This window comes from Oryzias melastigma, linkage group LG8 (genome assembly GCF_002922805.2).
Source record: "Oryzias melastigma strain HK-1 linkage group LG8, ASM292280v2, whole genome shotgun sequence".
Classification (NCBI taxonomy): Eukaryota; Metazoa; Chordata; class Actinopteri; order Beloniformes; family Adrianichthyidae; genus Oryzias; species Oryzias melastigma.
Window position 1 is genome coordinate 10,215,346 of NC_050519.1, and position 12,234 is coordinate 10,227,579.

Genomic DNA, 12,234 nt, shown 5'->3' on the forward strand with positions numbered 1-12,234 from the left:
CCCCTCGCCCATGAGTAGCTGGGATAAGCTCCAGCCACCCAGTGAGTATGAAAAGGAAAAAGGAGTTTCAAAAAATTATTTTCTTCAAACATTAAATAAAAATCCTAATATTAAAAATGATTTTCAATTAAATGCTAATTTTATACCTGAATCAAAATGTTAAATGTAAATGTTTACTCATAGAAAATAACTGAAAGTTATTTAAAAGTTTCTAGAATATTTTACGAGCTGAAGCACAAACCACTTTTAAGTCTCAATCATTCTGGAATTTTATATATATATAAATCACCAAACTACTCATCATGTAATAGGCTATTCGTCTTCTTGCATAAACCACTTGGACACACGTGTGAAGAAACATTCGTTTTTTACTATTTTAGTCCACTTGAAACCATGGTGAAACTTTATCAGTGAAATCCTTTTTTCTTTTATTCTTTAAGCATGTTTTTAAACATGCTGTCATGTTCTGAGAGATGCCTCAGTTTGTTCCTAAAGGACTGCTCTCTTGCTGTGAACGTTTGTTTGGTGAAACTCTTTTTTTAATGTCCTCTGAAGATTTTTTTTTTTGTTGTTCCTTTCATTTTTTGGTAGCTGTGGCTTGAAGTTAAAATAAATAAATCAAATTCTCTTTGAATTAAACAGGGCCTATAAAAAAACCAACAACAAGAGACTGCTATCATCAAAAGACAGATGGATTCCCAACACGGACAGCGAGGAGTCCTTAGATCTACACCTTAACAGGTGCAGCCAGTTAAGGCCGTGAAGGTTACTCATCGCCCAAACGCTCTGGAACTGCAGGGGGACGGAATCCAGCCAGTAAATTTATGTGATGGAGCGTCCTGCACAGATGCACAGATATGAGAATTCTGTATGTTGAGCTGCAGCTGTCGGGATTAGCCGGCTCCACTCTGCCCTCATGTTTAACAGGGGTTTAACGGGACCTTTCGCCTGTTAATCTGTGACTTGGCTGTCATTCCAAGTTTAAGATAAATGAGTGTCTATTGTTATATAGTTGGAATTTGATAAATTCACATTTCTGCTGATGTTGCAGCATTGTAAACACTATTAAAATTAGATTAAAATAAAGTATTTTGCATAAACTCAAGTTACAGAAGAATGTATAATGGCCACAGTTATACTTAAACATTTTATAGTGTTCAAGAGGATTTTTTGTCATTTGAGAAACTTTGTTCCAAATTCCTCTGAGTGCTTTTGTGTCATTTTGAGACATTTTATCATCAAACTTGCTGTAGTTTTAAAAGAGGATCTAAAATAATAGCAAGTGCTGAACTTGTATTTCGCATATGCTGTTCCCACTGAACTGTTGCTAACAAATACTACTACATGCACAGCTGGAAGAGTCTTGGTACGAAATGTCTAAGTGGTGCAAATTTTGCAAATCTTGCTTCAGGCTTTTTTTTCATAGCTGTTTCCCAAAATATGAAAGACTGTGTCCTATAATTCTGGCATAAACCAAAATGATTATTTTCTCCTCTTTGTTCAATTTTTAAATGTTTACCACTTTCCATGAGTTCAAAAGGATGCCTGATTGGTCAAAGTTCCACCTGGTTTAACTTTCAATGTGGACGCACTTTGTATGTAAAGCCTGAAAATGGTCTTAAAAAGTTGCGCAATGACGTGTGACCACATGAGTTTTTGAACACAGAAGTATGACACCCTTAGTCAGTATTCCATCAATCCAGTTCATGATTTGTCACAAAATATAAATGACATACAGGAAATGAGTGTTTTGTGGTACTTTGCTTTGTCTGTATAACTGTTATATCCAGCTAACTCTTAGAGAGTCAGTTCTCCTCATACCACTTTCTGAGTCATTCTACGTACAGCATTAAGGAATTGATTTCATTTTACAGCCTGAACTTGGCCAAATCTATTTACATGATCCACACCCTGTGAAACATCAAAATGATGCCCACCTTGAATCCGTGTCAAGTCTCCGTGTAAACACTGAGCTCTGCTCCCAGCTTCACTGCAAACAAATCTCAGTCATACTTCAGGGAGAGTCAGAACCTAATGAATCCTGCTTTTTATGACCATTACGTTTAGCTGCTCGTTTATCTGTTGATGGACTGCAGACAGCATGATGTAAACTAAGGAGCTGTCAAGCCTTTAGACATCTCGTCAGACACCGATTTAAAAAAGAACCAAATCTTCAGTTGATCTGATGTCAGTTGTTACAACCTTGAAGTGACTTAAATCAAAGACTGACCAGACCTTATAAAAGTTTTGCTTCATCTCTACTTTAATAATCGCATAAATGTGCAAAAAATGTGTTGAGTGTAAATACCACGGGTCAGGTGAATATGTTGACGCAATGCACGGAGTCACATGAGGTGTCTGCACTGCACTAAGAGCTACTAATGATAGACTTACAGCATTACTATAGAACAAAACAGGACACAGACAGTGCACATTATGTTTTCTTCAAATGCTAGCAAAAAAAATGGTCAAGGATCAGGCAGTGGTTAATTTCAGCTCCAAACCAAAGACAATAAAAAGCATAAGTGCCTCTCCCTCTTACAACCTTTCTTTCTGCAGAAGGAAATTTATAAAACTACATATTTTTCAAAAATTATATGCATTTTGCAGAAATCAAAAGGTTGGAAGGATTCCAGAGATTTGGCAACAATACAATATAGCATTTGCTTGTGGACTTCTGGCAACAGTAAGTCAAGTTTAAGTTGTCTCTTTAATATAATCAAATCGTATATGGACCGATTAAAGGGTTAAAGGTTAACAGGCTTGGAAGATTTAACTGTTTTTGGAAAATATTTCAGAAGTGTATAGTTTAATCGTGTTTTTCTCTCAAAAATGTCCCTTTTCTTTAATATTTATTGTTCAGATGTAATCTAAATGTTAACCAATTTATTGGGCAGCTTTAAAGTAAATTCCAGCTGCACAAGAGGTTTTTTTTCTACGCTGTGAGAGGTCTCTTTGAATGTTTTTGGCCTTTACCACAATTCTCTCATCAGCTCAGATTTTCCAAAACACATTTAAAGGGTTCACAGCCTTGTGTTGGCTTGTGGCTTTTATGTGTGCCGCAACACCATCAATGACAAAAGACCTTTTTTGAACAGTCAATGTCTGAAATTACTCAGAAAATTAGCACTTTCAGGAAAAGTCTGAACCACAGAAGCATCTTTTATGAGAACTGCATCTTTTCTTCAAAGAGTTTGATGGTAAATAGATCTCAGCTTTTGCTGAATTGAGTGGCAATTCCTGAAAGTTCTCCCCCATCAGGATGAATCCAACATTTTATGCTGCCATATTCTAAGTCCAGCATCTGGATTTAGCAGCACAAAAGAAAACTCATCAGATGATGAGGGTCTGCTGCTCCTGTGCCTGTAGACACATCATGTGATGGAAAACTCACAACGATGAGTCTTGGTACAATCCAGCCTCACAACTTTACCTAGGTTATGAGGCAAGAGGACGGAGTAACTGTCAATATTTGCACTATTCAGACATGTAAGAGAACCTATTAACCCCACCTCAACCAGGGCTCTCCAAGCTGCGAGGTGATTTCTCTCTGTTAGAGCTCTCTTTCTGTCTTTTTGTTTGGATGTCCAAACTTTCTCGTTAACGGGGTTCACTACGGGACAACAATATTTAGACAAGTGTCCTGTGAGCAGAGTTTCTCAGTGTTTACGGACTCGTGCCAACAGCTTAAAAAGGGGCTCTTTGGGCTTGGCGGCGCGTACACAGTCTGGTCTATGTCACATCAACACTCTTTTTCCGCTTTGGGTGTTTCTTACTGATGCACTTTCAGATCTTTGAACAGCAGGCTGTATGTCTCAATAAAAAAGGGTCATCGTCTGCACAGCTGCTCAAGCAGACAGTGAATAATGTGAAATCAATGAGTGATTACACACGTTTTGGAGGCTAATGAGCAAAAATGGATAAAAAATGCTATTGGCTGCTGAGCATAAGTAAGACCAAAAGGGGGCTACAGGATGCATAAACACACCAATCTCCCTTTGTGGAACCAGTCTCCACCAAAAGACCTCTAATGGACACCAAACCCCAACGTGGTTGTTCAGATGTCCAACTCCACTTCCTGAGAGTCCTCAGGAGGTACAAACTGGACAACAAAGAGATGGTATCTTTCTACCGTGTGACCACACAGACTATGATGGGATTTTCTACCACATTGTGGCTTCCTGGCTGCAGAGGAGTGACCAGCCTCGACTCTATCGCCAACTCACAGAACTTCACCAGAGGCGCAAAAAATGCAACCGACCACCACATCCAAAGTCACCACTTATTTCCTCCTCCCGTCGAGTGCAAAACTGTTTCTTCTCATGAGTCATGAGGACAACACTCATCTCGAACACAATTAACCCTTTGCTCTACAACCCCCTCAAACTGCTACATTCAATCCTTTCATTGTTAATGCAGATTTTACAGTTCCATGTGCAACACTATATCATGTGTGATAACATTACAGGCTACATTTCCCTCGACTGTTATTGACCATTCTGTGTGTTTTTATATTATTTATGTCGAGTCTTCAAAGACAAAGGGGGTCAGGACCAATTTTGACTCCATGAATGTCCGAATTCCCTTACTACTAAAAAAGCAGTAGTGCAGGACTACCTAGTACACTGAATTTTAAAATCAATTTTGACACCTTGCTCACTATTTTTTATAAAGTCAAATATGATTTTCCAAAACCGAATTAGTATAAGTATTTAGCGAGGATTATGTATGAATCCACTGTGTTCTCATGATGAAAAATTGGACGGTTTAAACATTTTTTATTTTATTTTTTTCCATCTGAAAACTCATTCAAACCCATTGCATTTTGGTCCTTATTTGCCAGTCTAAAGTTGTTTTTTTTGCAGAGACTTCTGGGAAATTTCTTATTCAGTCGATTTTGCTGTACGCTGCTATATAGTGCACTGAGTGGTGAAGGAACCCATGACTTCATTGCGGATCACTTTGGGTTGTTACTGTTTTATAACTTACATTTATCCCTGAATCTCTTCTGCTTGAACCTTTCCACCCTTTTAGTGAACTTTGGAGTGTTTGCCAAAGAAGAAATTCCAGCTTTCCCAACTCCATACTTCAGCTGCCACCCGGACTCTGACCATCAGTCACCATTAAGTCTGGGGTTCGGTCGTGGAAGACAAACAAAGACACCCACTCCAAACACCTTTACCCTGGCGGGTCTCAACTCCCCATCCACTCTGAATCTACTGGGGAGACTGGAGGCCACTGGGCAGGGTCACCGAGGTTGAAATAACACAGCTACTTCAGTTTGACCCACCCGATTAGGCCATGACCACCATCCCTCATTTGATCTGCCAGCAGATATCACGTCCGAAGGCTTAGTTTGCCCACTGACTGATGGGAGTTTGCAACTGGATCTTCTGCATCTATTTACTGAGTATCTCTTAATCTATTGAGACAATGCAAAAGAAAGAACTTTAGAAGTAAAATAATGCTGGTTTTCCTGACTTTGATCCTTAGGAAGCAGATAAATGCCTGACAAGATCAAAATCTTTTACCTTTAAAGTGAAACTCACAAATTCTCGAATGATCGACGCCTTTTGGTCTGCAGCTCAGACGTCTGAGGAGCATCGGAAGCACATGAATGGATCTGCAGCCGTGCAAGCACCGCTCCATGCATCCCTGCACTGATGCATCCCTGCACTGTCACACTGCTCTCTAATTTAGAGGAGCTCTGCGTGAGCCTGAGAGCAACAAGGATGTCACTGACTCGGTGTTGTATAATTAAATGGGAACTGTTTGCCTCAGTGGTTTTGTCACACAGATACAGAGACAAGAGTCGCCAGCAGTTCTCAATAAAGACCCACTCCAAAGAAAATGATATTTTTGGTGTTTTTAGCATGTTTTTTGTGGCATTTTTTCTGATGATGGAGGGCTTATACAAGGATTGCATTTCGGAGAATTCCAATTCTTTTGTATTAGGAGCTCAAAAAATGATCAGAGTGGGTCTTTGAAGTATTTTTTTTCTCTTTTGGTTGCTTGGAATATTTTTCAGCTATTTTTTAGACCTGTGGAGTAGAATTTGTTTACATAAGATCCAAATATAATTTGAAAACATTAAAAATGTCCTTATTTTTCATGTTCAGTACATAAAATGCAAACTCCATGTGCAGGAATGCATGAGATGTCACTCCTGCAGACTGGGAACAGCTTGACTGATGTCTGATTTAAGCTAAAAGCACCAGCGCTAGCTTGTAAAATCCTCATAGTAACAACAGTTTTTGTTTAAGTGAGCAAACTTTTCCATCCAAGGATGTAAAACCAGCATAACTGACATTTTTTAAAGATATAAGTTAGTGTCTGGGAGAGTTTCGGGCAGGAAACGGATCCAGGAGGGAGATTCTTCCTCCGTGGTGGCAGGATGTAGCTGTGGGGTTCACGGGTCAAAGGTGCCTCCAGGTTCCGCATCTACAACTTTGCCAAGACTGCGACCATCAAAGTGGGCAGCCAGCCGCAATCTAATGTGTATTAGCAAGACAAAGAGCTAGAAGAGCAAAATCTATGAGGTTTTTAACTTGAAAATTTATGGCTGTAATAAAACCCGCTTTGAAAAAAAAAACGTCAGAAAACCAACAGTCTAAATGACGTTTCTCAAAAGCAGCAGGTTCTGCCTCATGAACGCTTGGAAAAAAAAAGTGTAATGGAAATAATTATGGTGTGTTCAGGGAAACCAAGAAAACACTCGGCAGTTGACACATTAATGTCCGCAGCTGCTGTTTTGAACTCGTAATGATGGTCAGGCATGCGGGTGAAAAATGTCGGCTTTTATCAAGCTGCAAAACATTGTTGATGTATGTCGGAGCCGCGGCGGCACGCAGTGGATGTGATAAGGGTGGCTTCCTTCCAATCCCCACTCCTCCATCCTGCATGTCCTGCAGTAAATACTAAGTGCACCTCTGTGACCCTCACAGTGATAAATAACCCTTAAGGTTAACTACATTTCAAATGGAGCAGCCAGGCCATTATGGGCCTCCAGAGTTTTCCTGACATCCTCAATATGTTATCTGTATGCCCAGGGACTTTTACCAGTTTGGAATTAACTGTCTGTTGTGTCAGAGTGGATACTGTTAAAGAGGAGTTTTTTTTTAACCACCAAACTTTAAAAGGATGATAATCCTCTCAGTATAAGCAACATCAATTGTAAAAAGTGCACACATGTTGCTTCAGACATGTTAGAATAACTAGCAGACGTTAAGGTTACACATTTAACAATGAAATGTTTGTTTTGAGGTAAAGAGAGACATAGCTGCATTTAAATCATGGGGAGTTTAAGGAGAAATTAATTTATTAGACTGTACTTTTTTTTAATACTTTATTATTTTTTACGGAGTTTTATAGAAAAAACACTCAGAATACTTTACAAAATGATCTCAAAACAACATAAATTCATATTTAAGAATCAATATATGATCAGTCAATGTTCAAAGAAAATAGAAATATGTCATAAATCTGCTTTAGATTAGACCTTCAATAAAAAAAATTCGAAATGTGTTTTAGAAACTAAAATGTTGGCAATATTTAAAATAAAAAAATAATGTTGTATTGTATTTGTATATTCGTTTGCAAGTGCATTTTGTGTTTTACAAAGAAAAAAAACATTAAGTTTTATTTTTTTACCTCCAAACAGATTTTTTTTTTATGGTTTACTAATGAAATGAGCAATTTCTAAGTTCTGTTTGTGAAACATTTTAATATGTAATTTTAATATGCAATGTTAATATTGCCTGCAGTATTTTTAAATGCCAAACATTCAATCTAATGGGGGACATTATATATGCAACAAAGATGTTGCAGTAAATCTATGTTTTAAGGTTAAAAGTTGTGTCTTTGATCCTTCCAAATACAATAACAAACATTCTTTTGTATTTATTTTTGTTTGGAAGTGTTTGTAGTTAGTTGTTGCAGAAATTGGTTTTAGTCGCCATCTAGTGGCTAAAAAATAGAAGACTTCAAACTGTTTTCCCCATAAAAATTAATACACTTTTGAAAGCTTAAATAAAAGAATTAAGTTTTGCAGAAATTGATCACGAAAGGTTGCTTTTTTAAAATTAAATATCTATTAACACAAAATAACTCAAGAAAAAAATATATATTTTCAAATCATTTGATGGATCAAGTTGAGTAAAAAAGTATTTCAAAATAAATATAAGCATATTTTTTTTTAAATCAGCAAAAAGTTTTGAAAACATCAATTCATTACTTTGGCTTTTCCTTACCTCCACCACATATGAATGCACCACTATTTTATTTGCAGAATGACCCTTTACAAGGGATTTGTAGTTTCTAGTGATAATTCAGTCGTTAAATGCACATAGGGGATGTAATAATTAAAAAAATAATAATAGCATAAAGTCACAGCCCACCTCCTACATGTTAATAAACAAAAAATGCCCCAAGGAAAAATGTCAGAGCAGCAGCTCCAAGTCATTTAAATATTCTACATTTTAAACCTAAAGATGATTTTTAAAATTATCATTTTTAAGGGTATATAGCTGCACATTCATATTGGGCTGAGGTAAAATTTTCTGTAACTGCTATCGGAAATGTCAGTGGGCTAATTTTTGCTTACATGACAGTTAAAGTTCTGGCTTTTGTTCTGTGTACTGTGGCGCCCCCACGTGGTAGAACGGCAGTATTGCAAGGAAGGTTCCATCATTGAAACAAATCACGTGACTTAAATCAATTATCTTGCAAGCAGAGAGATTTGTATTCAACCAAGAGGCGTTTTTTTTTAAGATTTTTAATTGTAATAATGACAAAAAAGCAAAGTTTAAAAAATGTTTTGTACAAAGCAAATTAATTACAGAACAAAACACATTAGCAACACAAGTTAGGATACAAATTTCAAGGATAGCAGGGTCTTTTTTTGGTATTTTTTGTCTTTTTTGAAAAAAAAAAGCACCATTTTCAATACAAAAAGGCAAATCAGTTTGAGTTATCAAAGTTAAACTTCATATCAACACTTTCTGAGATTGTTCTCATTTCCTTCAATACAAACACTTTGATTAATCCACATTATTTAAAAGAGGAGAAAAAAAAAGCTCTACACACTGGAGGTTAAGGCGACATTTCTTTGGCACAGCTGCATGATTTGTGAGAGACACACTCTTAAAACATAAACGAGCGTGACAATGTTAACTCGACACTTCTATGTACACAATGTATGTATAAAATGTTATAAATATGTCCAAAACCCACACAGACACTATGTACACCTTTGTAGGGATGTGAGGAGGTGACTTTGGTTGGATTTGTGGGAAAAGCTGCTGAGAATGACCAAACAGGACACGACTGCAGGGACAAACAGCTTCAGTCCGGATTCACAAAACAAATGGTTTCAGCTTGAAAACGATGGATACTGGAGGATTGTCAGTTTGTGGTCTGTGGGCAGGAAGCACAGTGCGATGTTGTTGTAAGGCGGGGGTCCTGTAACATTCCCCCTTCTACCTATTTTTTTTTCCTACTCTCTTCCTACTCTCATTCCGTCTTCCTCAGGACGATATAAATGAGGCCGCTGATGAGGCACAGAGGGAAGGCCACCCAAGCCAGGACATAGGCGTAGCCAAAATGCGTTATGGTCTTATCGTCGGGGCGCATGACAGTGTAGATGATCGCTCCGCACATCACAAACACACCTATAGAAAAAAAAAGAGATGGAGGAGGGGCAGATGACCTCATAGCTCACTTTATATTAGGGTGTGGCGCCTCAGTGATCAAGTTGTACTCACTCGCCAGGATCTGGAAAATGGCGGTAAAGAAGAACTGGCCGCCTTTCACCATTCGGAACAGCTGGTACAGGAAGGCAAGGAGTGCGCAGAAGCAGAAGATGCAGGAGAGGATCATGAGGGCCTGCACGGCCTGGATCCAGTCTGAGAATAAATCACAAAGAATTTTAAATCCGTGGACAATTTAACTCAACCAAAATGTCATAAAGTGGACAAACCTTCATTGCTGGCGTGCTTGCAGTGGTAGCTCCCAGAGGATGTCATGCAACTGTACCATAGATCTGTGCTTTTTTCCCCACCTACAGACCAGGCCTGGTGATGAAGACATTTTTTAAGATTCTTACATATTCTTACCTAAATTCCAAATGTACCCATTGAAAAAATAAAATAAAATAAAATACGTACACTTGCTGCTGTTGATACAATTAGAAGTATCAGGATAATTAGGTGCAAAAGAAGCACTCCGAGCAGGATGAACAGCATGTTTCAAGTAGACCTGCAGACACACACAATAAAAAAAATTAAACAGAAAAAAAAAAAAGTTGCATGGAAATAAACTGGAGGTGTCATGATGGATCTTAACGCCAGAGGGCGCTGTTTCTCCACTTTCCTCCCGGTGGGTGTGAAAGTGTCCGCTTACGCTCAAAAGAAAAAAACAACAGAAAGGAAAGAAAACGTCCTCCTAAGAGTATGAGCAACTTTCAACGCTAAAATATTACTAATTAATAAACGAAAAAAGTGTAAAACAGGGGAAAACGACAACTTATTCACGACTTTACTGAAGTTTGGAGCTAAAGTGGCTCCATTTGCGCGGAAAAACCCCCCATCCCAGCAGCTGCCGTCATGCCTCACTGTTGTCTAAGCATGATCGATTCGACCAAAACACGGGAAAGAAACGCACTTTTGTCTTTAAAATAAATCCAGAATCGCTTTTACTCCCGAGTAAAGTCCAACACTTTTACTGGAAGATAAAAAAGTAAAAATAAAAAAGTAAATAAAAACATCAAATCTTTAACTTAAAACAATAAAGTAAAAACAAATCCTGGATAAATCCAACTTACAAAAAAGGCAAAGTTATAGATAAAAAACCCAGTGAAGTGCAGAAGAGTTGGAGAAAGGATCTCTGAGCTCGTGCTTCTCTCGACTCCTTCTTGTCTGCAGCTACTATTCCAGATGTGGCTCAGACTCACACACCCCAGTCAGTCAGTCAGGCAGTTTCCCCGCCTGAGAACACCGCCCCGCGCGGCCCGCGCGGCCCCGCACGTCACCAGAGCGAAGCTCCCCGCGCGCACGCCACCCCCTTTCTCCCCCCGGCAGCAGCACTTGTATGTGATGCACCCCCCGGGCTGCAGGAAGACACCTGTCAAACGCACAGAAATGCATTTGTGCACACATTTTACTGCACTCATAAACGGTCCTGCACCTAAAAAATCCACTGACTTATTGCATTGCACATATTATTTTATGGGACACCTGTAAATGTGCAAAAAAAATATTGCAAAGAACATTTAGGGTGACCTATTAAAAGAGGCCTACTAACCCCCAAATGACTGAATTTAGTGTGCACTTAAAGCCACATGTCCAGCAGGGATCAGTCAAAGTGTTGGACTGTTAGAGTCCAACCCCCCCAGAGGTTTGTGGTATGCCAGAATGTGTTGGGCAGACCCCCTCCTTGTTTACTCCTGTCTGCCCAGAGAGGGGAGAGCCTGTCCAGCCCCACGGGGGAGTTAACACGCTGCCATGTTTTGGTCATGCTAAATCGATGGAACGCCCTGCATCTCCATGCAAACGCCATCTCCGGATGAAGTAGAAAAGATTCAAGCTCTTTAACCCTCATTATGATGCGGTCTCAGACCATTACCTCACAAGTAACGAGGCAAAACAGAAGTGACAAGACAGAGAGAAAAAACAAAAAGAGCAATCTGTTGCTTCTTGAGCCCAGACTGCAGGTTTTTGGCTCAGAAGGTGGATTCCTGTGGTTAACGTTTGCCAATGAACTGCTGCCATGAACCGCCAGCAGGAAGATGCTCAGCATTGACCACCAGCTGACCACTCAGCTGGCTGTGCTGCTGCTTATGAAGATGTAATTGGTACCATAGGTGGATGAGGATATGCCAGCAGCTGCACGGTGGGTGGGGGAAAGGAGCATCCAGACGCAATCCAGCTTTAAAAAATAAAACATTTAAAACTCAAAGTTTCTTTTGCATATATTTTTTATCTGTATCTATCTTTTATAGAAACATTTGGCTTCTGACACTGCATCTGGAGTATCATCTGCCAAAATTTCATCCTATGAAATTCACTTTCAAAAGATGGACTTGCTTTTATTTTTATTAGTTTTTAGCACAAAAAAGAGGTTGGAAGCTTTTAATTTGAAGGCACTGAATTCTAATTAAATTGTATTAATTTCTTTTTAAAAAATCCAGAAATTGCATTTTCAGTATATTTAGAAGAAATAAGTAACCAGTGATTTCTA

The 12,234-nt window shown here is 38.8% G+C and overlaps 1 protein-coding gene across 2 annotated transcripts; it reads right to left on the reverse strand.

The window, feature by feature from the left end:
- Positions 1–8,757: 8,757 nt before the first annotated feature.
- Positions 8,758–11,541, reverse strand: LOC112146998 (peripheral myelin protein 22). Of its 2 annotated transcripts, XM_024273111.2 has the most exons (5): positions 10,820–11,536; positions 10,164–10,254; positions 9,977–10,070; positions 9,762–9,902; positions 8,758–9,668 (listed from the first exon to the last, which is right to left on the reverse strand). In XM_024273111.2, the coding sequence occupies exons 2-5, from the start codon at positions 10,239–10,241 to the stop codon at positions 9,511–9,513; spliced, it is 471 nt and encodes a 156-aa protein (XP_024128879.1). In that variant the 5' UTR covers positions 10,242–10,254; positions 10,820–11,536; the 3' UTR covers positions 8,758–9,510. The 2 variants fall into 2 exon arrangements, with proteins under 2 accessions (XP_024128879.1, XP_036069130.1); XM_036213237.1 differs by having other exon boundaries at positions 10,164–11,541.
- Between the last annotated feature and the right edge of the window lie 693 nt (positions 11,542–12,234).